General features: G+C 57.7%; 6 protein-coding genes and 3 non-coding genes across 9 annotated transcripts; 5 read left to right on the top strand and 4 right to left on the bottom strand.

Moving 5' to 3' along the window:
• Window positions 1–403: 403 nt before the first annotated feature.
• SCHCODRAFT_02480688 (uncharacterized protein) lies at window positions 404–706 on the top strand (the record flags this gene model as incomplete). Its single annotated transcript, XM_050342788.1, has 1 exon — window positions 404–706. A coding segment is annotated over one exon (303 nt), but the record flags the coding sequence as incomplete, so codon positions are not given.
• Window positions 707–1431: 725 nt separating this feature from the next.
• SCHCODRAFT_01359126 (uncharacterized protein) lies at window positions 1432–1837 on the bottom strand (the record flags this gene model as incomplete). The annotated part of the gene is made up of 1 exon (XM_050341491.1): window positions 1432–1837. A coding segment is annotated over one exon (406 nt), but the record flags the coding sequence as incomplete, so codon positions are not given.
• Window positions 1838–2968: 1131 nt separating this feature from the next.
• Window positions 2969–3041, top strand: SCHCODRAFT_t208. Its single transcript has one exon. It is a non-coding gene; the product is annotated as a tRNA-Ser (tRNA).
• A 181-nt stretch (window positions 3042–3222) lies between these two features.
• On the top strand, window positions 3223–3295 carry SCHCODRAFT_t209. The gene has a single exon. It is a non-coding gene; the product is annotated as a tRNA-Ser (tRNA).
• A 6521-nt stretch (window positions 3296–9816) lies between these two features.
• Window positions 9817–14035, bottom strand: SCHCODRAFT_02712269 (uncharacterized protein; the record flags this gene model as incomplete). Its single annotated transcript, XM_050347046.1, has 4 exons — window positions 9817–10056; window positions 10165–10341; window positions 11491–11492; window positions 13576–14035. Coding segments are annotated over 4 exons (879 nt in total), but the record flags the coding sequence as incomplete, so codon positions are not given.
• SCHCODRAFT_t199 lies at window positions 13471–13543 on the bottom strand. The gene has a single exon. It is a non-coding gene; the product is annotated as a tRNA-Ser (tRNA).
• A 1437-nt stretch (window positions 14036–15472) lies between the features above and the next one.
• Window positions 15473–16594, bottom strand: SCHCODRAFT_01204052 (uncharacterized protein; the record flags this gene model as incomplete). The annotated part of the gene is made up of 1 exon (XM_003028976.1): window positions 15473–16594. The coding sequence occupies one exon, from the start codon at window positions 16592–16594 to the stop codon at window positions 15473–15475; it is 1122 nt and encodes a 373-aa protein (XP_003029022.1).
• Window positions 16595–19686: 3092 nt separating this feature from the next.
• Window positions 19687–20715, top strand: SCHCODRAFT_01102715 (uncharacterized protein; the record flags this gene model as incomplete). Its single annotated transcript, XM_003028658.2, has 3 exons — window positions 19687–19783; window positions 19928–20525; window positions 20676–20715. The coding sequence occupies 3 exons, from the start codon at window positions 19687–19689 to the stop codon at window positions 20713–20715; spliced, it is 735 nt and encodes a 244-aa protein (XP_003028704.1).
• Window positions 20612–24239, top strand: SCHCODRAFT_02587484 (uncharacterized protein; the record flags this gene model as incomplete). The annotated part of the gene is made up of 8 exons (XM_050343964.1): window positions 20612–21829; window positions 22166–22170; window positions 22222–22469; window positions 22584–22599; window positions 22656–22935; window positions 23013–23619; window positions 23673–23775; window positions 23826–24239. Exons 1-8 carry the CDS (start codon window positions 20779–20781, stop codon window positions 24237–24239), a joined length of 2724 nt encoding a protein of 907 aa, XP_050198473.1. The 5' UTR covers window positions 20612–20778.
• Window positions 24240–25192: the final 953 nt, after the last annotated feature.

Here is a 25192-nt window from a genome sequence, read left to right as displayed (position 1 = left end):
AACTGGTATACCCTACTTTCGACTACGCTCTACACGTCTATGCCAATATCTTGGCGGCGAATTCATTTTCGCTTGCTGTAGCCGCCGTTGAGTACGACGACGAGCCTGAATCGGGACGCGGCCCGGCTCCCCGCATCGCGCAAACGCTCGATCTTCTCTGACTGTGGCAGTGAAAATGTAGAAAAGATGTATAGGCGCGCATTTCAAAATGATATGGGCACCATATCCAGTGACTTCCACGCAATCCCATGCGGCTAGCTTTCAATACAGGCCCAAACATTCTATAATTGTTGACTCGAAGCTCATTTTGACCATTTAAAGGGAGGTAATAGTGATTAAACGGAGTATAGAGCCATACCCGGGTGTTCCCCTCTTGCCTACGCTGCTGATATGTGTCCTGGACATCGTGAATGATCCAATGGCGGGCAGCACTAGTGGGGAAGCGAAGCTCGGCCTGGCGTGCCGGATCTCCGGTCACGTGCCTGATCACGGAAATTTTTGGCCGCGCGCGCAGCACTCCTTGTCTCCTTCCACCACCATTGCCGTCGCAGCGCAGGCCTCTGGGCCGCTCACCTCTTCCTCACCGCGCATGCCCTCGCTCCTCACCGCCACTCGCGCGCACCGCCCTTGCTCTCGCCCACGCCCACGCCGATACGCACACTCCACTCCGCCTCCCGCGCTGCCCACGCAGCGGTCGCCTCCACCCTCGCGGTGGAGGGCATGTTGCGCCCAGCACGCTGTCCGAGGCAGAATCGAGCCAGTGATCACACTAGAGCGACAGCAAACGAGTCAGATTCATAAGTAGCAAGATACAACGCATAACTACGCACCTAGAGCGACAGCAAACGAGTCAGGAAGAGAAAAGACTCGGATGTGCCGCTCTAGGCAGGAGGGACCGGCAAATGCCGAGGAAATATGTGGCGCTCGGCAATAAGGCGCGAGCGCACAAGTAAGACTGTAGGTAAGCGTACAGTACCGGGAAAAAGTCCGAAAAATCACAGAAAAATACCATAGGCGCTAGAGAGCGCGTAGACACCGATTCCAACACACGCGGCATCGCCTGCCGAGCAGCGCTTGTCACCCCCTACCCTGCTCGGTGCATGCGCCGTCGACACTACATCGCCACGTCACCTCGGCGGCGTGGCTTTGTACGCACGCGTCACGTCACGTGATGCGCCGCGCGACATCATCCTCATGCGCTGGCGTGGATAGTGTCGCCCGTGCGGATGGGTGCCTGCGCGAGCGCGTCGACCGACGCCGTCGCTTTCCGAGGGGCGGGCATGGATTCCGGCCTCTCGCCACAGATCCGCAGCCCCACGGTCAGTGCGCGCTATCGGTATTTGCCGAGAGTGGCGCAGCGCGGGTTTTGCGCATTGCGTGGCCAACCGTGAGAACCCGGTGTACGACGGCCAGCGCTCGCCTGGCGAGTCCTCGGCATTTGCCGAGGTCGCGTTTTCGAGCGTCGCGCTCGCGGAAGCACGTGTGACCGCGAGGGCGAGCGCGCGCGACCGTCGGCACGAGGAGCGGAGCGTGGGAAGGGCGACGTGAGCGCGTGACGGGGCAGGAGCTGCGTGGGAAGGATCGGAGGGTGCGGCGGGAGGCACGTGGCGGCGCGTCGGGGAGCGGGCGGCGGCGCAACGACAACGAGCGCGTCGCGGATGGTGGCGGCGGGATTTCGGCGACGTCGACAGTGGCGACGGCCTGCTCGGCAATGTCCGACAGGCCAGTAGTGTAGCTGTAGTCGTAGGGATTTGTTGAAACGTCTGTTGCAACAAACCATTGTAGTTATAGTCTTATAATCAGTGGGGAATGTTGCAACAAGGTGCCCTATAACCATAGGGCATGTTGTTACATTCATAGGGACAGACCTCCGACCTCGCGTTGACGCTCATCTCGGTGCCCCAGATCACCAAGCGTGGTCTGCGCGTGTCCTTTAAGGACAACGCCTGTACTATCCGCGACTCCTCCGGCGATATCGCCTGTGTCGCAACGCGCAAACACGGTCTCTATCACGTCGACTGCCAGCCCATCGGCACGGATGAGCGCGCCTTCACCGCCATCGACATCAACCGGCTGCACCAGATCATGGGCCATACGAACTTCAAGAGCCTGCGCAACATGGTCCGACATGGGCAGCTCGGGGAGGTCGACACGCTTACCGGCATCCCATCCTTCTGTGAGCCCTGCGTCATGGGCAAGATGAAGAAGCTCCCCTTCAAGCGGAGCACCACGCCCGCCTCGCGCCCGCTCCAGTTTGTCTCCTGCGACGTTGGTGGCCCCGTCGACCCCGCTGCCATTGGCGGCTACCTCTACTGGATTGTCATCGGCTGCCACTACTCCTCGGGCGTCTACACGCTCTTCACAAAGAAGAAGTCGGAGGTCTACAAGAAGCTCTGTCAGTGGCGCATCGACATGGAGCATCAGCACCGCGACTCTATCGAGCAGTGGGAGTGGCTCCCCGGCTGGGTTGAGTTCACCCGCACAGACGGCGGTGGCGAGTTCTGCTCGAACAAGATGGAGGCTGAGTTCTGCCAGCGCGGTATCATCCACGAGACGACAGCGCCCTACATGCCTGAGCAGAACGGCATAGCGGAGCGTATGAACCAGACGCTGGTCACCCGGGCGATCGCTAACCTCTGCGCGGCCAAGCTTCCCCGGAAGTACTGGGTGTACGCGATGGAATATGCCACCGACATGATCAACCTGTCGCCCGCTAGCCGCCAGAAGGGAGAACTGCCCATCAACCACATGCGCAAGGTCAAGCGCCCTATTGACGTCCACGCCCTGCACCCCTTCGGTTGCCCCGCCTACCCGCTCATCCCAAAGAAGAAGCGGAAGGGCAAGTTCGCCGACCGCGCCCGCCGGTGCATCCTCATAGGCTACGCTTGGTCTGAGGGCACAAAGGCGTACAAGCTCCTCGAGATCGCCATTCAGATGTTGACTTGTGATCAGCACCTCAGCAACTAAAGACCCGATAGCTCAGTGGTTAGAGCATCACCCCCGAGAGGTGGAGGTCCTTGGTTCAAACCCAGGTCAGGTCACTTTTGTATCCCAACAGGTTATGAGCCCCGAGCCTTACCTGCGCCCAAATCCACGGCTCTTGCACTTGGCTTGGTGGCCCAAGAAAGCAATTGAGCACAGATGTGGTAGCTGGCTTTGAGTTTACAGAGGTGGCCGATCAGGGGAGTGTGTTGACTTGTGATCAGCACCTCAGCAACTAAAGACCCGATAGCTCAGTGGTTAGAGCATCACCCCCGAGAGGTGGAGGTCCTTGGTTCAAACCCAGGTCAGGTCACTTTTGTATCCCAACATCAGAAGGTCATCATCTCCCGGCACGTCAAGTTTGACGACGCCTCCCCCTCTCCTGACGAGATGTGTGCGGGCAAAGACGATGTGTCTGCCGAGCAGTGGGAGGACTTTGGAAAGTACTTCCGCCTGCCGCCCAAGGACACTCCTGCTCCAGATGCAGGCAGTGACAGCGAGGACGATGACGACGATGCGCCGGCCCAGCCACCTGCAGCCGGGTCAGTGGGAGCACCTCGTCCACCCACGCCAGAGCCAGTGGGAGATAATCTCCCGTCCTCACCTGACTCGGATGGGCCACCGCCTCCTCCGCGTCCACCTAAGACGCGCATACCGCGCCGGTCCCTGCCACCGGCCACACCTCCGCCGGCTCCTGCCCCCGCCGCTGGTCCATCACGCCGCCCTGGCCTTCGCAAGCCAGAAGAGCGAACAGCGAACCAGCACAAGGACCAGGGCTACATTAATGCCCGGGAGCGGCAGGAAAACCACCGGAAGGTGTCCGCCCAGCAGCGGAAGCAGCGCGAAGCGAACATCCGTGCGCGCGAGCAGCAACTCAAGGACAATCGCCGGCGTCGAGAGCAGCCGCCTCAGGCGGAAGCTCCTCCTCCACCTCCGGCACCAGCTCCCGAACCAGAACCCGCACTAGCACCTACCCAGGGGGGTGGGGATCCCCCGGGTCAACCCGATGAAGAGGGCGAGTCAGTGAACTTTGCTTTTCTCAATGACGAACTCTTTGCGGGCGCGGCATCTGGTGGTCGGTCGAGCAGCGGCGCGCGGAAGATTCCCACCACTTGGAAGCAGGCCATGGCGAGCCCAGAGCGCGACAAGTGGTTGGACGCGCAGTCGGAGGAGTTGAACAGCTTCAAGCTGAACGACGTCTACGAGGAGATACCCATCCCGGAGGGCGTCAAGCCGATTACCTCCAAGCATGTCTTCTCTTTGAAAGAGGATGCTCAAGGGAACATCGAGCGGTACAAGGTGCGCATCGTGGCGCGCGGCTTCACTCAGCAGGAAGGAGTTGACTACCAGGACACCTTTGCGCCCGTCGCAAGCCTGGAGTCCATCCGCATCATCCTTGCCCTCGCCGTCCGCCTTGGTCTTTACACTGACCAGATGGACGTGAACACCGCCTACCTCAATGGTGAGCTGCTACAAACGCTCTACATGCTTCCCCCAACCGGTGTGGACATCCGGGAGGGCTACTGCTGGCGACTCAAGAAGTCGGTCTACGGCCTCAAGCAGGCCGGTCGCGCGTGGAACCAGACGCTCCACAACAAGCTTGACAAGCTCGGGTTTGTGCGCCTCAACTCGGAGACTTGCCTCTACTTCTTCCGGGACGGCAAGCAGGTTTGCTTCCTCGTCGTCTACGTCGACGACCTACTCCTCGCTGCTACCTCGCGTCCTTTCATGGACAGCATCAAGAAGAAGCTCACCGCCTCCTTCAAGATGCGCGACTTGGGTCCTGCCAAGTACCTCCTGGGCATCGAGATCATCCGGCACCCGGGCAAGTGCACGATCTCCCTCTCCCAGAGGAAGTACATCGACACCGTGCTTGAGCGGTATGGCATGTCGGACTGCACGGGCGTCAGCACCGCCATGTCCACAAGCACTCGCATCTCCGCCGATGACCGGTGCGCACTCACATGGCCTTGGTCCCCGGAGGTCCCGTCGTCTCCTACCAGAGCGTCGTGGGCTCGCTCATGTATGGGATGATGGGTACCCGACCGGATACCGCCTACGTGGTGGGGGTTCTTGGCTGCTATAGCACCGCCCCCAAGGCTTGCCATTGGGAACTGGCCAAGCGCGTCCTCCGGTACCTCAAGAAGACACGCGACTGGTGTCTGGTCTACGACGGCGCTGATGCTGGCATGGACCTACACTTCCATGGCTACACCGACGCTGACTGGGGCGGATGCAACGACACGTCCAAGTCCACCTCTGGCTTTGTGTTCATCTCAAGTCGGGGTGCCATCGGTTGGTCAAGTAAGCGACAGTCCATGGTCTCTCTCTCGTCTACCGAGTCGGAGTACATTGGCCTAGCTAGTGCAGGCCAGCACTTGGCGTGGCTGTCCGAGGCAGAATCGAGCCAGTGATCACACTAGAGCGACAGCAAACGAGTCAGATGTATATTCAACAGTACAGAACGCATAACTACGCACCTAGAGCGACAGCAAACGAGTCAGGAAGAGAAAAGACTCGGATGTGCCGCTCTAGGCAGGGGGGACCGGCAAATGCCGAGGAAATATGTGGCGCTCGGCAATAAGGCGCGAGCGCAGAGATAGGACTGTAGGTAAGCGTACAGTACCGGGAAAAAGTCCGAAAAATCACAGAAAAATACCATAGGCGCTAGAGAGCGCGTAGACACCAATTCCAACACACCCCCTTGATCGAGCACGTCCTAGCGCCCAACTCCAAGCCCAGAGAGCGTTGCCATGTGCTGCAGTTTGACCCGGCCCAAGGCCTTGGTCAGCATGTCAGCCGGCATGTCCGCTGTCTGCAGATGGACAAGGCGGATGCTGCCGCGATGCACCTCATCGCGCAGCCAGTAGAAGCGCAGGTCGAGGTGCTTCATGCGCCCATGATGCTCCGGGTTCTTGGCCACCTGCAGCGCCGAGTTGTTGTCAATGTAGAGGGTGGAGGGCGCGCTCTTGACCGAGTAGCCACACTCGGTCAGGAAGTTGCGCATCCACAGGATCTCCTGGCCGGCAGAGCACGCCGCAACGTACTCTGCCTCGGTGGTCGAAAGCGCGACTATAGTCTGCAGCTTGGACGACCAGGAGACCGCTCCACCCGCCATCATGACAATCTGGCCGCTGGTAGACCGCCCGTTGTCTGGGTTGCCGCCGTGGTCCGCGCCGGTGTAGGTGTAGAAGAGCTCGGAGCGCGCGTTCACCGCCTTGCTGTCGTAGGTCAGCTTGTAGTCAAGCGTGCCCTTGAGATAGCGGAAGAGGTGCTTGAGCGCGTTCCAGTGTGGGCGGCCAGGGTTGCCAGTGAAGCGAGCGAGGACGGAGACCGGGTAGGCGAGGTCGGGACGAGTGGCGAGGGCGAGCCAGGCAATGGCGCCAACGGCAGAAGCGTACTCCTTAGCGCGGGTAGACATGAACTTGATGTCCTCTGGCGTGACAGGAGCGTCGGCGGCGCTGAGCTTGTGCGAGGGGTCGAGCGGGGTGGTGACCGGGTGGCAGTCGGCCATGCCAAACCGCTCTAGGACGTCCACGGCGTACAGTTGACTCCCTCTTAACGCATACCCGTTTGTGGATGTCCCATGTTATACCCTTTGAGAGAGTATGACTTACGGGAAATTCCAAGAAAATTAATATTGGTTCGGCAAATCCCGGTGCATGCCTTTTGGTCGGGTTGCCGATGTACTTCCTGTCAAGATCATGTCAGTTATCATGCACATGTTCTCGCAAGGAGCCTAGCACTTACCTGATTGCGAGAAATGCCCCCATCGTGAGTTGGCTGTGATAAAATTGTGAACTACATACTCCAACTTGGACCCATAACCTGCCTTATACGGCAATCAAGAGCGCGGAAATCCGATACTTTATGCCTTTTGGACCCCGCCCTCACCATGCCTTATGAAATATCAGGGAATTATGCCTTTTGCCAGCCTACCAAGTTGGTGGCGCCCAAAATGTATGCCTTTTCAGGGGTTATGCGTTATGGGGGCTATGCGTTAGGAGGGAGTCAACTGTACTGGCGCTGCGAAAGAGACAGCGTGCGTTGGCTGCGCTCGCGCTCAATGGCAACGCCCAGTAGCCAGGTGGTAGGACCCAACTCGCGCAGCTTGAAGTGCTTCTTCAGCTCGCCGATGATACCGAGCGCCTGCGCGTCAGTCTTGCACCCAATCGTCATGTCATCCACAAAGACCGGCACGAGGATGCGCGCGTCACCGCGCCCATACACCCACACGCTGTGGTCGCAGAGGATGCGCGTGAAGCCCATCTCTACAAGCACCCTGTTCAGCGTCTCGTGCCAGACATGACTCGCCTGCTTCAGCCCATAGAGCGACTTCTTCAAGCGCCAGACATAGTCCTTGTCAGGATCAATGCCGAGCTTGAAGCCGGGCGGTTGGCGCATGTAGATCTCCTCGGCCAGGTCGCCGTTCAAGAACGCGTTGCTGATGTCGATGGAGTAGAGCACGAGGTCGTCCATGGCGGCGAGGGCGAGGATAGCGCGGATGGCGGCCCACTTCGGCGTAGGAGCGAACGTCTCAGTGTACTCGAAGCCGGGACGCTGCGAGAAGCCCTGTGCGACGCAGCGCGCCTTGTACCGCTCGATCGACCCATCAGCATTGCGCTTGACCTTGAACACCCACCGGCTGCCAATAGCACGCTTGCCGGGCGGCAGCTCGACCACCTCGAACGTGCCGTTGTCGACCAGCGCCTGCACCTCGTCAAATGCGGCCTCGATCCACTTCGCCTTGTCCGGGCGAAGCAGCGCTTCAGCAAACGTCTTGGGCTCGCCTTGCTGCGGGTCCGGCGCGACTGTAGTTGAAAGGGCGTAGTTGAGGGCTTGTTCTACTGACCAGTCCTCCTCGGTGATGCCGCTGAAAACGTAGTCGAGGCCGGCCTGCATAACGTGCGCTCCTGGGATAGGCGTCTCATCAGTGATCCGCAGCTCATCCTCACTCCCTGACCACTCCATCATCCTGCGCCTCGCCTCTGCTCTGTCCTGCGCATTGTCCTCCTGCACCTGCTCTCTGCGCTCCTCCTGCACCCCCTGCTCACTCTGCTCCTCCTGCTCCTCCTCCTCCTCATCCACCTCCTCAATCTGGCCGGATAACGGCGCAAACCGGTTAGGGGATGTCACCTGCGGCTGGGGCGCGGGTGTAGACGATGTAGCGCGGCCTGTAGAAGGCGGCGCAGGCTGCTTTTGCCAAGCGCGAGTCGTCAATTCGCGCTCGGATAAGCTATGGGTCGGCTTGGTTGCCCGAGGCAGACGCGACGGTGGCGGTCCGCTCGAGCTAGACGGCCGAACTGTCTGCCAAGCAGGGGACGGACTGCGCTCTGCGCGCGGCGCTGGCTGCTGCTCCTGCGCGCGCTCCTGCCTGCCTCTGAGCGCCGCCTTGCTAGGCGGCGCAGTGCGAGACGGGCGGGGTGCAGAGGGCGGCGGCAGACGCGCGCTAGGCGGTGTGGTAGGCCCAGCTGGCTGCTGAAGCGGCGTGGATGGCTGCTCAGGCGTGGTGGGGGCACGCGGCGGCGATGTAGGCGGCGGCGTCTGTAGCTGCGGACCAGCGGGAGCGGGCTGTCCGGACGAGGGAGGTGGCTGATCATCATAAGAGACGACATCATCGTCATCTGCGCTATGACGATGACTAGGAGGCGACAACACATCACCCCCTTGATCAGCAACATCCCCAAAGTCCGGAGGACCTTCACCTCGGTCTATAATCTCCGCAGTGATGAGATTGAGGCTCAAGAGCGACGTACCCGGCATATAGCGCTCATCAAACACTGCATGCGAAGAGATAACCGTCTTGTTGGTTGCCGGGTTGTAGAACAACCATGCCTTGGTGCCCGGAGGGTACCCCAAGAAGATGCACTTCTGAGAGTGCGGCTCGAGCGCACGCCGGTGCTTGTCCTTCACGAGGACGTACGCCAGACACCCAAAGACGCGGAAGTAGCCAACATCCGGCGTCTTGCCGGTCCAGGCGATGTGGGGGGTGGTGTCGCCAGGCAGAGCGGAGGTAGGAGCGCGGTTGGCGACGTGGTTGTAGGCGGCAATAGCGTAGGCCCAGAACGAAGGCGGCAGCTTCGCTTCATAGAGCATTGAGCTAGCGCCATTAGCAAGAGTGAGATTAGCACGCTCAGCAACACCGTTCTGATGCGGCTCATCTGGCTCTGTGATCTCCAATCGCCACCCCTCCTTCAGCGTGGTGTCCTTCATGACGTTAGAGATGTACTCGCCGCCCCCATTGCAGCGCAGTACCTCCAAGCGCTGGCCGCTCTCCACCTCAGCGGCCGCCTTGAACTGCTGGATAGCAGCCCAAGCGTCGCTCTTGCGCTTCAAGTACGCCACCCAGCGCCGCCGCGTCTTGTCGTCTATGAAGGTGATCCAGTAGAGGTTCGCCCCCTCTCTGGATGCGACCGGCATAGGACCCTTCAAGTCGGTGTGAACCAACTCGAGGGGACGCGTTGCGCGCTCTCCCGGACCGCGCGGTACCGCCTTGCGCGTCTGCTTCCCCATGATGCATGGCTCGCAGATCGGGTCCGGCGCCTCCCTGCTGTCAAACCGCATGCCCCTCACCAGCTTGCGCTGCCGCAGCTTCGCAATATCCCCATGGTTGACGTGCGCAAAGCGGCGGTGCCAGAGCGCAGCGTCGAGCGGGAGCGTGGTAGAGGCGGCGCGCTGCGCGCTGTGCGCAGGAGGAACGACGACGTAGCCGTCCAAGTAGCCCGTGTTCGAGTCGTCCACAGTAGCAGTGCAGACGAGCGCCCCAGCGCAGTAGAAGGCGACGCGCTTGTCCTTGATGCTGACCTCGTACCCCTTGTGCGCAGTAAGATGATAAATTGACAGGAGGTTCGAGGTAAGGAGAGGGACATGAAGGACGTCAAAGAACACGATAGGCGTAAGCAACTTCTCCCCCTCCACCGGCTGGTACTCCACCGACCCGATGCCCGCCGAGTAGACGATCGCGCCGTTCGCTAGGCGAACAGGAACGCGATGCGGCGAGTAGGTGACGAACCAATCTCGCCGCGGCGTCATGTGTAGAGACGCACCTGTGTCGGTGTTGAAGTTAGCCGCAGCCTTGGACTGGAGCCACTCCTTGAGAGCGGGGGAGGAAGTGAAAGCGCTTGCCTGGCCTGCGGACTCGACGCGCGCAGCAGCGGCGGAGGTGGACGGCGTAGAGGACACGTCAGAGGGCGCAGAAGGCGCAGAGGACGCGCCAGACGCGTTGGCACCGCCCTTGTTCTTCTTCTTCTGCTGGCGCTTCGAGGTAGAAGCAGCGGCGGCGGCCTCCTCTTCCTTCTTCCAGTCGGGCTTGAACTTGGGGCAGTCGCGGATGAGGTGCGGCCCCTTGCAGTTGTAGCACTTGGGTGTGTTGGGCAGCTGTGGTCGTAAGGACCTTTAAAAGATGTCCGACTATTATCATTCAGGTAGTTCAAAAGACGTCGTATGTCTTATCCACACAGCCACGCCCCCCCGGCAGGTCGCCGGGCAGGCTCCGGTCGACGCCCGATGCGGCAGGCGACCCCCCGGCCTCGCCGGTCGGGGTTTCCCGCAGCACGTGTCGCACGACGCGCACGCTCCGCCGCTGCTTGCGCCGCCTCGTGCTCTGCGGCGGCTGATGCGCCGCCTGCGCGCCGCCGCCGTCGCTTAGTCAGCACGTCGGCGCGTCGCACTCGCGCGCGTCGTTGCCGCCGCAGGTCGCGTTCTCGCGCTAATTTGTATAGAAAATGAGTGATATATGGATGGTACAATATACAATGTACATAAAAATCGCTTGGAAGCGCGGGAGGTACACCAAAAGAGTGAAAACGCGCTGGCGAAAATTTTCGCCAGCGCGACACGTGTCATCGAGCCCGCGCAAGCGGGCACGAATGAGCGCGCATTAGGTAGGGTGGGAGAGGGTGTGGACGAGCAGTATAAGCACACCCGATTGCAGCTCTTGCCGCAAGCCGAGGTGCACGGGGGGTGGGGTGGGGTGGGGTGGGGATGGGGGGAGGTTGAGCGCAACCCGCGCAACCCGCGCAACCCGCGCTATCCCTGCGCATGACGCGCAGATCGGTGTCGGTGCCGTCGTTGTGAGAGGGCTGAGGAAGGCGGCGCCGGCAGCAGCAACGCTTTTGAGGGGCGCGAGGATCGATGTGGCGCGCGGGCTGGGGGATTGCAGGTCGGGCACAAGTCGCCGCCTTGGGGTGGGGAGAGCGTGTGTGAGGGGCTGTTTGGCATTGCCGGGGCGACAGAAATGAGGGGGGAGGGCGTGATGGTGGGCGAAGGTGGTGAGATGGTGGTGAAAGGGAAGGTGCAGGCATCCGATCACAATGCCTGCGCGCGCGACAGTGGGCAATGGCGTGTGCTGCAAATGTTGGGAGAAGAAGGGGGAGAGGCCTCCAATGATGCTGAGAATGTTGAGGAGAAGGGCCTGTGAGACGCGCTTTAGAGTAGCGCGCAGGGGGCGGTGGCCAGCCACGCCAGATTGGTCTCGATGTTCGGGACCGCCAAAATCCGTCTTGGGACGGCTCGGATGTTGGTCCGGGCATCCGAGAGGCACCTTCGTCGACTTCAATGGGCCCGTGAGCACGCCAATGAGCATCTTTGAGCGTAAAAATTTCATAGAGGGAAGGGGGAGGGTGTATAGAAATTGAATCTGAGGTTTGAACTAGAATACCTTCTCAGAGTATTTGTCAGACATCGAATTACTCCAAATCTGCCCCTCAAGACCTACTATCTGTGTTCCTACACTCTATCTAGAACACAGAATATTGTAAAACATACATGCCAAGTTAGAGAAAGAGTTACTCTACGCATCACAGCTTGTTTGACGCCCATCCGTCTGGTTTTGAGCGAGATACAACCCGAAAGCTCTGTTTTCAAGGCTAAAGAAGGTGAATACATTGGTTTGTGCAAAGGGCATTGTAACTGAAGCTCAAGTTCAGCAAGCCACAGACACTCATAGGCTACAAAAACTTATATATGCAGTCTACTACATGTACACTACGCTAATCATCCTTTAGTTTACCGTTTAGCATCCCTTGGCTTGCGTCCAAGGCCGTCGAGCACGACGACGACGAAGCCCGGACATCGGACCGAGTCGCCGGCCCGGACATCCGACGCGTCGTGGCCGCGCGTTCTTCACTCCCAACCACCACCTCGCCGCCCTCACCGCTGCCCCACTCGTCCTCCCGCCCTCTCTCCCTCCTCCCCCTCATCAAAAAGACGACATACCACGCGTTTTACGCGTTTCTCACGCGCTTAACGCGTATCCAACGCGTGCCCGAAGCTGGTTGAGCAAGCAACATCCCAGTGCCGCCTGCGACACGCGGCTACGCGTCGAAGCCCGGAAAAGTTGTCGAAGGGATAGGGGAGGGTGCCCTTGCATCCCGCAGGTGCGTTACTGCGCCCTGCACATGAACCTTACTGACGGACTGTACATCTACTTTTTACAGTGCATCTCCCCGCAGCGCGTCTAGCGCTGTGGGGCGATGTTTCTATTCACCACTTCCTCAAGACCTCCCCCTCCCTCCTCCCTCCCCCTATGTCGAAACGCGTCCCCGTGTCGAGCACGGCCTGCTCGAGTACCCACTGCACCGGCAAATTCGCGGTGCTGGGCTCGGCACGGGACGTGTATATCGACACCTATACGCCTCACTGGCTTAGGAAGGGAGGGATTGCGCGCGCGGCCACAGACACGCAGGGCCCTGCGCGCTTGCTAGCGCGCGTCCGTGTGACGGCGGTCACAAGCTGCTCCCTCGACCACCACCTGCACCGCCCCTCCCGCGCGCGGCCCCCCTTTCGTCTTTGCCTCTCGCTCCCAGCAACCCCTCTCCACGTCAAGTCCCCGCAGCCCAACCCCACACGACATGGATGCCGGCGCATTTGCCCGGCGCAGCCTAACAACAGCCCCAGGACCAACGCCGGTCAAGCGCCGCCCGCCCTGCTGCCACACTCCCTCCCTTTCCAAGCGCGTGTGTGCATGCACGATCGCTCTCGCGAGCTGCCTAGCACAGGCTGCACCGACGAAAATTTTCGCCGGCGCTTCTCGCGCTTTTTTGTCATTGTCTGCACGTCGCCTCGGCTTGTAGGTACATTGTATGTACCTACTATACGATATATTTGTTTTCTACATGACACGACGTGAACAGCGGCAGCGGCGATGTGTGTGTGTGTGCGCGCGCGCGTGCGCGACGCCCTCCGACGTGCTGACTAAGCTTTCGCGACGTGCGCGCGAAGGCGGCGCATCAGCCCGCCGCAGGGCGCGTGGCAACGGCGGGGGCGGCGGAGCGCGCACGTCGCGCGTCGCGTGCTGCGGGAAACCCCGACCGGCGAGGTCGGGGGGTCGCCTGCCGCATTGGGCATCGACCGGAGCCTGCCCGGCGACCTGCCGGGGGGCTGAGGCTGTGTGGATAAGGCATACGGCGTCTTTTGAAATACCTGAATGATAATAGTCGGGTGTCTTTCAAAACACCTTACGGCCACAGGTGTGTTGGGATACAAAAGTGACCTGACCTGGGTTTGAACCAAGGACCTCCACCTCTCGGGGGTGACACTCTAACCACTGAGCTATCAGGTCTTTAGTTACTGAGGTGCTGATCACCAGTCAACAGGGTGTGTACCCGGCGCGGTTGGCTGCGAGGGGCGTGCCGTCCGCCGTCATCCGGTGCAAGGCGAACTCGCGCGCGATCATGTCTTTGACCGTCTCGTAGGTGAGCGCCTTGTCGAGCAGGAGGGAGGTGTACATGTTGGAGTGCTGCGGGTTGGGGGAGGCGGCGAGCGCGCGCATGGTGACCATCGCCTTCAGCTCGAGGTCCATCGTGGCTAGGTCGTAGCCGGTCGAGGGGCGCAGGGACTGGACGCGCGTCATGGCCTCGTCGACACGCGAGAGGAGGTCGGTGAGGGCGGTGGTGGCCTTGGCGTCGTCGCTCAGGTTGACGTCGAAGAAGTCAGAAAGCGCGGCAAAGCGCGTGCCGGCCTCCTGGATGTTGAAGGCGGTCTTCATCGCGTCATACAGGTCCTTGGGCGTGCTGCGCTTGTCCTTGAACTGCGGACGAAGCGGCTCCTCCATAGCAAGCCAGAGCTCGCCAGCAGCCTTCTCCAAGCGCTGCTCATTGTCCGAGGCAGAATTGAGCCAGTGATCACACTAGAGCGACAGCAAACGAGTCAGGAAGAGAAAAGACTCGGATGCGCCGCTCTAGGCAGGAGGGACCGGCAAATGCTGAGGAAATATGTGGCGCTCGGCAATAAGGCGCGAGCGCACAAGTAAGACTGTAGGTAAGCGTACAGTACCGGGAAAAAGTCCGTAAAATCGCAAAAAAAAATACCATAGGCGCTAGAGAGCGCGTAGACACGGATTCCAACAACGTGATCATGGGCCCAACAAAAGCCGAGCTCACCCGCCCTCTGCGCCAGCCGCCGGCCCCGGGCGATGCCCGAATAGGGCACCGACGCCGTGATGCGCGCCGCGCGCGCGTCGGGCGGCCCGCGTGACATGTGTCACCCCGCGGATGCGTCACGCGATCCCCGCCTCGCGCGTGGGGGGCGTGCCGCGTGCTGCCGCGACGCCTCGTATCGCGCGTAAAGTGATAGTAAACGAATATAGTAATACAAAATGTACATCTATGTATAAAAACAGGAGGAGGCAGGGATGAAAATGAGAAAAAGCGCGAAAAAAGCGCAGGTGAAAATTTTTGCGCGCAATTGACGCGCTCCTGCTGCTCGGGGAGCGCGCGAGAGCGCGTCGGGTGATGGGGGAGGGTGAGGGGGAGTCCCCCCGAGCTACGGGCGCCCATTTGCGTCCAGTGACGCGTCCGCGGCGGCACATAGCAGGCGAGGGGGAGGGGGAGGGCTGCGCATTTGCGCTGTTTCTGCGCCTTCTCGAGGCGCAGATGCAGACGGAGGGGGTGGTCGGAGACCCAGCGAGCCCTCTGTTGAAGGAGAGTGCACCGCATAGCTGGCTAGCGCGCCTTTCAAGAGTGGAAAGGGGCTCGGAGACTGGCAACAGAGGCACAGTCGACACAGACACGGACACGGACCGGAAGGCGACAACGCAACGGACTGAATAGAAAGGTAGGTAGAGGGACGCGTAAGCTACCGACATTGTATATACTTGTTGTCCATAGGCTTTAAGCACAGCCCGGTATAGATGAGTCAGAGGCGTCCACAAATACCCACTCGTGACACTCCCACTCGCCGAAAGACGAAGACATACCATAAAGCTCCCACTGACCAACATGCCCAACAATCCGTCCACCAGCCTGAGAGGCGTGGGAAAACCATTCCGGAAAAGGAAGGAGGACGAAAAGTCCCAGTGCAATGGAAAACGTCCGCCTCACCAGCAGCCTAGATCTACCCCCTAAACCCCCTACTCTGAGCACCTCCCACTGAACCAAGCACATACGCCAGGTGAAGCTCCTCTTCAAGGTGGCACTTTCCTTTTTCGTAAATCATGCGTGATTGACGAAAAAGGAAAGACCTCCGAGATGATGAGTCAGCATTGCGGCGCCTAAGCAATGATCTTCTTGTAGCGGTAACGCGTGGGGGCGGCGTCGTTCATGAAGTGGACACGTTCGTCATCGTCATCAGAGGTGCTGGAATCGGAAGAGTCGGGGGAGTAGGATCGAGAGCGGTGACGTCGGGCGGCATTGGCAGACTCGGAGACATAGACCGTAGGACGACGCATAACCCAGTGCCTGACCTTCTGAGGCATGTCATGGATGCAATATGCAGCAATATGACCTTTTCGACCACAGCGGTGACAGTGACTGTCGTGCGTCGGGTCGCACCAGCGAAATCCATCCGAGGTAGGGGGGCTGAAGCTGCGCGCTCGCTCCTTGCCCTTCCCTTGAGTATCGCCTCGACCGGGGCGGCCAGAGCGGCCCGCACGGCCAGCGGCAGCGGCCAGACCTGAGATGCTCCCCTCATCATCTGAACTGTCCGACTCGTGATTCTGAGCAGAGTCGGGGACAGCCGACGAGAGGATGGAGATGATGGTGGCGAGGTCAGGCTCGACGGTGGCAGCGAGGATGGTGGTGCGAGTGCTGCGGTAGTACTTGTTGAGGCCCATCAGGACAGTGTCCTTGGTCTCAAGCTCGTCGGGCTCGACGCCGAGTCCCTTCAGCACCTTGCGGGCATCCAGGATCCGCTTGACATAGTCCTCGACTGACTCCTTCTTCTTCTGCTTGACGCTGACAAACGCCTCTCGCGCTTGGAAGCGGCGGGCCATTGTCGAGCGCTGGAACTTCCGGATGGCTGCAATGTAACAGCGCATGCCAGAGCGCAGACCGTCATAGAGACTGTGATAGGAGGGATCGGTCTTGACAAAGATGTGGGGGGACAGTTGGCGATCGAGGGTGCGCGAGGTGGGCGTCGCCGCGTCAAACTTGGTCAGGACAGCCTCACGCTGGGTGGTGTCCGTGGCCTTGTCCAGCTCGTCCAGCATGTCCAAGATCTGGTCCGCACCTACAGAGGTGAAGAACATCTCCATGTACTTCCGCCACTCATGGAACGTGTCCTCCTTGAGCAGGGGGCAGTTTTTCAGGAGCGCCAGATCGGTGTTGGTGATTGAGCGACCAGTGTCACCACTGGGAGTGGTATCAGCAGCAGGCGAGGTGGTTGGGGCCGTCATAGTTGGCAGAGGCGAGGGGAGAGAATATGATCGAAGAGAGGAAAAAGATGAATGAAGATTTTTTCGGGATTTTTAGCGAAGCTCGGGGCTCATAACCTTTCAAGAGTGGAAAGGGGCTCGGAGACTGGCAACAGAGGCACAGTCGACACAGACACGGACACGGACCGGAAGGCGACAACGCAACGGACTGAATAGAAAGGTAGGTAGAGGGACGCGTAAGCTACCGACATTGTATATACTTGTTGTCCATGGGCTTTAAGCACAGCCCGGTATAGATGAGTCAGAGGCGTCCACAAATACCCACTCGTGACAGCGCCAAGGGGGCAAACTCTGCCGCTGGCAGCAGTCCCGCACGGTCGGCCTAGCCAATCGCGGCCGCACTCAGACATGGCACACTGAGCGCGAGTCTCAGCAGCACCACATCGCCAGCAGCGCGTAATGTTGGAATCCGTGTCTACGCGCTCTCTAGCGCCTATGGTATTTTTTTTTTTTGCGATTTTACGGACTTTTTCCCGGTACTGTACGCTTACCTACAGTCTTACTTGTGCGCTCGCGCCTTATTGCCGAGCGCCACATATTTCCTCGGCATTTGCCGGTCCCTCCTGCCTAGAGCGGCGCATCCGAGTCTTTTCTCTTCCTGACTCGTTTGCTGTCGCTCTAGGTGCGTAGTTATGTGTTCTGTATTGCTGAATATGATCCTGACTCGTTTGCTGTCGCTCTAGTGTGACTACTGGCTCGATTCTGCCTTGGACACACGTCGCGTAGATTTCAAACCAGATTACACAAGTTGTTGGGTTAGATTTGAAACCAATCTACTGCACAAGGTGGCACGCGAGCAAAATGTTTTGCTTGTGCTCTTCCCCCCTTTTTGTTTTTTTCCCTTGCTGCTCTCCTCCTGATTTATAGTACATAGCTTTAGTATACATGTTTCACATATATTTTGTGCTCGCTCTGACGCACGACATGCGACAGCGGTGCTGGCAGCACATGGCGCGTCCCCAACACGTGTGGGCGCGCGCAGGTGACATTCCCGCCTGCAGATTGCGCAGGCTGCGCCTTGTGCACAGGGTGATTGGCCCCTTACGTGTCAAGCACGTGTCCGGACGCGTCGCAGAGAGGAGTCAGGGGCCCTTAGTGACTTGAAGTTAGTGCCAGTAAGGGAAAGCCTAGTGTGCGTCATGTGGGACGTACAAAGGGGAAAGGTAATGCAATGGGGATCGTTGAAATATCAGTATGGTTCCACTCACGATGCCCAGTCGCCTGGTTGCCCACGTTGGTGCATTTCACGGTCGTTGCCCGGTTGCCTTCATACAGATATATGCACATACAGCAGGTCTCGTATATGCCCGAGGGTCACTTAACTAGTAAAAAGTAAATAGGGAGAGACAGGTGGGTAGACCTTGAACTGTGCGACGACTGAGGGAGTTCAAGAGGTCAGAACAAAGTTCACCAGACGCTTCGTGGGACTCCCTCGAGATATTTGACCGACTCATGTCTTGGGTACAAGACATGGTGGAAAGCTCCCGACAGGGCGGCCGGACGGCCACACGGCTCTGGCAGGGGACGCAGACGAGGGGAGACCGGTCAGCAGACTGGGGATGATAATCCTGCTGAGTCTGCGGACAGAGGGCACAACATTGAGGACATAGGCGTGCGCAGATCATAGGAGCGTGTGGGCGCTTGCCGTCGCGTGGTTAGATCCATGTAAATACAATTTAAATATGATTGTGAGTTAATTGTTGTGAGAATCTTGTCCTGAGTAAACAAAGCCAAACTGACAGTGCCAAAGACCACAGGTTCAAGCCCACCCACTCACAACTTCATTCCTTGCTCACACACATTGTCCCCTGCCTCAATTTTGATGCGCAAGGGTCCAAAAGACGTGAGCATACACAGATTAGTTTATTTGAGCAAGAAATAGCACATTCGACTGCAGCACGCTGTCAACATCTATATGCTGAATGGCCAAAATCATCACCCAGCACTTGCCCTTCCAATGACTCAATGTTACAGTTGAAGCTTGAGCCTGAAAGCACACACACTGAATGAAGACCACCGCCAGTTGTGCACATTTCATTTGCACTCATCAGTGGCGGTGGACTGACCGCGGAGCAAACAAAGACAAGCGGGCGCCCTCAACATTGTTCTGTCCTTGCTGCACATCACCAGATAACATACAAGCATCCTACCCAGCGATGCCCTTTGAGATCCTCTGATCATTGTGATCTGACATTTTTTTGGTGCTGTGACCAGTCTCACAGTTCAGCCTTTTTGTTAGGACTGTGCAACCTGCGCTGCTAAGCCCGTGATCAATCCCCTTCACCTCTGATTGGATTAGCTATTCATGCGCGCCCAGAACATCGCAGGAACAAGGGGAAAGAAACAGGAAGGACTGGAAAGGACTGGAAACAAGTAAAAGGCAGAAGGGATCAGGAAAGGAGTCAAGGAAAGGTGCAGGGTCGACTGAGGAAAGAAGAGGATGGGTCTCACGGCTCAACAGGGGGTTTATCCTGGTTGATATTGAGCCTGTCTACTGAGAACCAAGCTACTGGCTTATATACTAAGCAGACAGTGGAATAAGGAAAGTCCGGAATTACTAGATAAGGAAAGTGGGGGAATCCGGAATAAGCGGAAACTAGGAAAGCACATAGAAACACAGAAGCAAACCATAAGTGCAGGACAGGAAGGGATGGTGACATAAGAGTCGTGACAAAGGAACAGAAGGGATGCGGGGTTCGTAAGCAGAATATTGTAAGATTGTGAAGCGCACCGGAGAACAAAGCAGAATCCTTGTGGTATCTATAATGTAAAATAGGTCGAGCGTCAAAGTTGACCCGACGCGTTTGCTTAGGTAAGCTTGACGAGTTATTCGCCTTGCTTAGGTAAGCACTGCGCTGGGGGACCCTCAGCAATGGCTGAAGGTCGCCACCACCTCCCGCCCTCAACCCCCTGCCGTAGGCAGGTCCTAGTCTCAATCCAGCCATTTTGTCGGCTTTGTTTGGCTCTGTTTACATGCTGCAGACACCTCCTCAACATCTGGCGCAAATGGCGGTCTGATGCTAGGGACCCCGTTATTTCAAATTTGTCGGCTCATGCAAGCCACGAGCGCCACCGGGCCTGCCGCCTCCAGCGACACGCGTGCCTCACTCTCGCGCGCGTCCACCGCCTCCAAATGTGTCGAAATTCGTGGTAAATTGCACGTTGATAAGACACTAGATACTATGCGTCCTTGACAAACTTTGGGACAGTCCGGATGCGTGACAGTGCACACAAACAAGAGCAAATGGGATAAACAGGCAACTCTCTCCTTGCGCTCATCTCTGCAATTGTCAGCTGTCAATGATCCCAATGTTGACTGGAGGTCGCTGTTCGTGGAAGGCCCAGAGCTCCGTGACGCCCTCGAAGATGACTCCTCCCATTCAGCCTCAGATCCTGATGAAGGTCTGCCCTCGCGCGCACAGTCAAATCTTGAGCCGTCGGGGGACATAGCAGGCAATCAGGCGGTCAATGATGGTGCTCAGCTCCTGGAGAGCATCTTGGCGACGCTGCAGTTCATGAAGAGCCGTGGACTGAGACTCTCCGACTTCCTAGACGCGATACTATGGGGCAACAAGGCATGCATTCACAACAACGTTGTCCGCGGCTCGCGCACTCAGTTGACGAGAAGCCCGCTTCTCCCGCGCATTCTCTGCCACCTCTATCATCCTCCGCGCATCAGTCATGGCACGAGGCCTTACGGCACAACAAGCATGATGCGTGAGGTCACGTGCAAGATCATGGAAGAGGAGATGGAATGCGAGATGAGGTCCTTGTCATTGGTTCTCTACTCAAAGGCGAACTTGGACCTCACAGATGCCGAGCTTGATTTGATCTCCCTCTCCTTGATAATCTCCCAAATCCGCACCAAAGCGCCTCTCTCTTGTTGGGATTGGTGTGCTTGGACCGGCCCAATGGGGAAGTCCGCCAAATTAGGTAGTCATTGTTCCCATTGTACTCTTTATCTCGAACCATCATCTTCGTGTTTGTGTTTGTGTCTGCCGCCGCCTTTTGCTCTCAACAGGTTATGAGCCCCGCGCTCTAGCTTACTCTACACCTCCGAAACAGTCTCTCTGCTTGCTTAAACCCTCATAAAACCTTCACAAAAATTTCCTGTTATCTGATCACCCTCTCTCGGCTCATCCACCATGTCTGTCATCTCTCCTGCCCTCATTAGAGGTCTGGACAATGTTCCCAAGCTCATGGGAGAGGCCGATTGGCATGCCTTCAAGGAGCAGCTGGCCCGCTTCTTCCGCGCTATCCAGGCTGGGTATATCACCTTGGACCCTGCTGCTGCAGTGCCTGAGGCCAAGAAGCCCCTCGATGCGGAGCTCGAGTGGCTGCTCTTTAGCAAGCTTGGCCCAGACTCCATGGCTCTGGTCAAGGAAGCTGAAGGGGGCAAGGCGCTCTGGAAGGTGCTGAAGGAGAAGTACGAGAAGGCCACACCCTGGAAGCGCATGCATGCTCGCAAGGCATTCCAGCAGTGTCGCCATGACCCCTCGCACCCCATCGAGACGCACATCGCCAACGTCAAGGCGCAGAAGGCCATCCTCACTGGCCTAGGCGTCACCGTCTCTGACGACGAGGTCATGGACGTCATCCTCATCAATCTGGATGACTCTTTCGACCAGATATGTATCAACATCCTCTCCCAATCCTCCCTCACTCTTGATGTCGCGATCAGCATGCTCACCTCGAACTCTGGTGCGGCGTTCAACGTCAAGCAGGAGGAGTTCACTCCCTTGCTCCTTGCTGTCAACGCCGCTCGCACTGGTCGTAGCCGCCAGGAGCAGGAGAGTCTGGCGGACGGGGGCCAGAATGACCCCACTACATTCTGGATGGACGACAAGGAATACTGCTGGTGCAACGTCAACAGCAGGGACTGTCACCGTTGCGGGCGCTCCGGCCATATCGCCGCCTTCTGCATGTTCGCCATGCCTGAGGCGATCAAGCAGAAGATCATGGACAAGGTGCATTTCAATGCGAACATGGCTGCCTCCATGGCGGAGCTCGACGCGGAGGCCGAGCAGGTGTACCAGATGGAGCAGGCTTATGGCACGTATATTGTTCCTGCTCGTCGGTTGTCCCCCTCTCCTCCTCCTCCTTCTCCGCGTCCTGCTTCCCCCGCCCCCTCGTCCTCGGCCACCGCCCCCGTTCACCAGGGTCGTCCCCCTCGCTCGTCGAAGAACAAGCAGAGGAGTGCGCCGAAGATAATGCTCTTCACGTGATGGATATAGGAGGATGCGAATTTGGTGGGAGTTGCAGGATCCGGTGGGAGCTTGGTTAGGTGGGAGTTCTCTTGCGGTCCGGCGCACAGGTGGGAGTGTTGGGATTGGTGTGCTTGGACCGGCCCAATGGGGAAGTCCGCCAAATTAGGTAGTCATTGTTCCCATTGTACTCTTTATCTCGAACCATCATCTTCGTGTTTGTGTTTGTGTCTGCCGCCGCCTTTTGCTCTCAACATCTCTTGGCAGCTACTGTTCAACCTAAGCTGCAGTACACAGCAAATGCTTCACAATACACGCAAAAATCCAGATAAGGTGAGTCTTTCTCCCTTTTGCAATCGCCAAGAGGCTCACCGGATGTACTAGACTGTTGCAACCGCACTTGCTATGCTGTGCTACTCGCGGAATAAGAATTGCGGCTGTCTTCAAAAGGCGCTGTTGATCTACCTCAAATTCAAGGGCCTTTCCGCCAAGGTGTTTGATACTCTGCACACACTTGGGCTAGTGATGTCGCACAGGTGGACTGGAGATGCAGTCGAGAAGGTCTCGAAGGCAGCAATGGGCGAGGTCATCACATACGGGGAGGAGCGGCATTGCTCATATCCTATGACAACGTAGATATCCCCTTCCGTGTCTATGCCCAGAGGGTTGACCATCAGACAACCTTTGGGTGCGGAACAGCGGGAACGTGCTATATCAAGCGCAACACTTGTGCTCTCCCCCCGCAGAGCAGTGCTCGACTTCGTGAGCAGCGTGCACAAGGTCTATCAAACCCTTTCACTAGCCTCAACATACTGCAGCTCGAGCTCGATGCAGCGCCTCGTCTTGCCAAGGAGATGGCATATGAGGTCCTGCGTGTGCTTATCGACATGCCCGAGTTCGATCTGCAGACCTACGAGCACCGGAATTCCCCCCTCTTTGCACCACCGCCTGATGCACGTACGCTTCCTCACGGTGCTGAGCACATCACGATGCAGTACATGCTGGGGACAGAGGGAATGCTAGAGGCGAGCTATGAAGACCAGGAGAAGTTGATCATGGTGTGGCTCCATCAGCTCGAGCTAGCGAAGGGGAAGGAGGGTCAGAAAGCACTTGCGCTTGAGCAGATCATCTTCTAACTGTTGAACGCCTACGCAGACTCTACACATTTTGTGCAGAGGACTTCAACTCCTTTGACCAGCTGGACTGGATGCTACCTGTCTTCGGTTTCCTACACCTCCTCATGGCCTTTGCCAATGGGCTGCACACACAATATCTTGGTTCTGGAAGTAGACGAGGCATCTCCCAAGCCATTGACATCCTCAGTTGCAAGGGTCTTAGTCATGCGCAGACAAAGGGACCATTCTTCCATGACCTCGATGAGCTCCTTGAGTATATGCTCACTGCACATCTGCGGCTCGACTGGCTCACCATCACCAAAGTCGATGACTTGACCGAGCTCTGCCTATACACCCCCCAGATGCTCGTTCAGCTCGCGCAGAAAATCGTCGAGACGTGCGCATCGAAGCAGGCCATGGATGCGTACTGGATCTCCAAGGCGGAGGACATGCGCGATGAGCAACGGTGGCAGACGATAATGTTTGTGCGTGACGTGTTGCAGTACAAGGTCCTGTGCCGTGCGGTCAAATTTGGGCGGGTTGGCATCATGGAGGATATGCTCCCTACGCTTCTCTATTGCTTCTCTGGTGGCAAGAACCCCCGATATGCTATTGAGGTCCTGGAGTTACTGCAAGGCTTGCATCGAGAGTGGCCCCCTGAAGTTTGGTACGCCTTTTCTACTTGTTTCCGACGCACAACTTGGCTCATTAATATCTCAGTGATTATGTTTGGCAACACTGCTGGCTTGTCAATATGACTGGCCATATTGATGGCTTCCTGCCAGTGGATCAGGCCCAAGAGCATAACATCAAGAACATCAAGGTAAGGTCAGTCCGTGCATTATTTTCGAGTGCATTCTAAGATTGGTGAAGGTCTTGTACCACTTGGAAGGGCCAAACATTGACTGGGACTACATGAAGAAGCTACATCCAGCGATTCCAATGATCATGCGGCTCAACGAGCATATGGAGAAGGAATTTCGGACAAATGCTCAAGGCTGCAAGCACTCCAAGCCAAAGAAGGACCTGGATATTGCACGCCTGCAAGGATACTACGTTGACTTGCACAACTACGTGCCTGAGAGGTATATAACAGATCGCAATGTGAAGGGGAAGTTGAGGAAGAGGACCAACTGCGCAAAGAATTTTTGGGCAGTGGGCTTCCGACTAGTTAATTCCGGAACGCTGCTGGTGCGTTGGGTTGATAATCAGACTTTCCCCCACCGAGAGGAGAATATCTGGGACGAGTGGTGCCCAGGTGACTCGGAGGATGAAGACAGCTTGTAAATTAGCGAGTTTACAAGTAGATAATACACTGTAGATGCCTTGTAACTTAATTCCGAGTCGGAGAATTATGTGAAGGTGTAGAAGATGAATTAAATGATGGCGGTGGTGTAAAGAAAGGTGCTGTATAGTAATGTAAAACTGTATTGTAGGAAGAATATGGCAATGCGACGTAGCAGTAGAATAATTGCCCATTGGGCCCTGAGAATACTTGAGGAATATAATAACCTGACGGTGATTGGGCGAAAGATGGCGGAAAAGGTGGCAACGTGTTGGTGGGTGAATTGGGAAATGGACGTGGGTGCTCATGTAGAGGCACTCGGGGAGTTGACGTACCAGGCGCCAGCGCATGCGCTTGCAAAGAGGCTTGCCCGAGATCATTTCGCGGGCGCTTGGCTGGCCGGTGACTCGCCATACTTTTTGCGGCTTTGAGGGCCTTGTTGCGCATCGCTTGCTCAATGATTTGTGCCTCGGTCCTTCATAGAACATCCAGGACCTCCTGCGCGAAAAGACGTGCAAGAATCCACGGCGGTTTGAGCGCATAGATGTCCTCTGCTGACCGGATGTTCTTGCGAGACGCCAAATGCTTCAAGGTCTGCTTGGGAAGGATGTCTTCACACAACATGTTCGACATACAAAAGCGCTCCGAGTTCTTGAGATCCTGATGCCACGGGGAAAGCACTTCTAGATAGGGGTGCCGCTTGTCGCCACGTCGTGTAGGTCCAGTGGCCACACGAGTTGTCATCAGACGTTTGCCATTTGTGTTCTTCTCCCTCAAAGGTGTTGTTTGCGGAGAAAGTGCGTCGTCGCCTGTGTCTGGAGCGCTAGGCTGCAGAGGGGTCAAAGGACGGGCTGGGGCCTCCTGAGCAGTCAAGCGCTCACAATTATCGCAGCACGGCCCAGTAGGCGCTATACTGTGCATCAGGGACTGCTTACAAGACAACTTTTGGTCGGGC

This window comes from Schizophyllum commune (genome assembly GCF_000143185.2).
Source record: "Schizophyllum commune H4-8 unplaced genomic scaffold SCHCOscaffold_10, whole genome shotgun sequence".
Taxonomy (NCBI): Eukaryota; Fungi; Basidiomycota; class Agaricomycetes; order Agaricales; family Schizophyllaceae; genus Schizophyllum; species Schizophyllum commune.
Note: the sequence above shows the minus strand (reverse complement) of the source record. Positions and strands in the feature narration are given on the sequence as shown.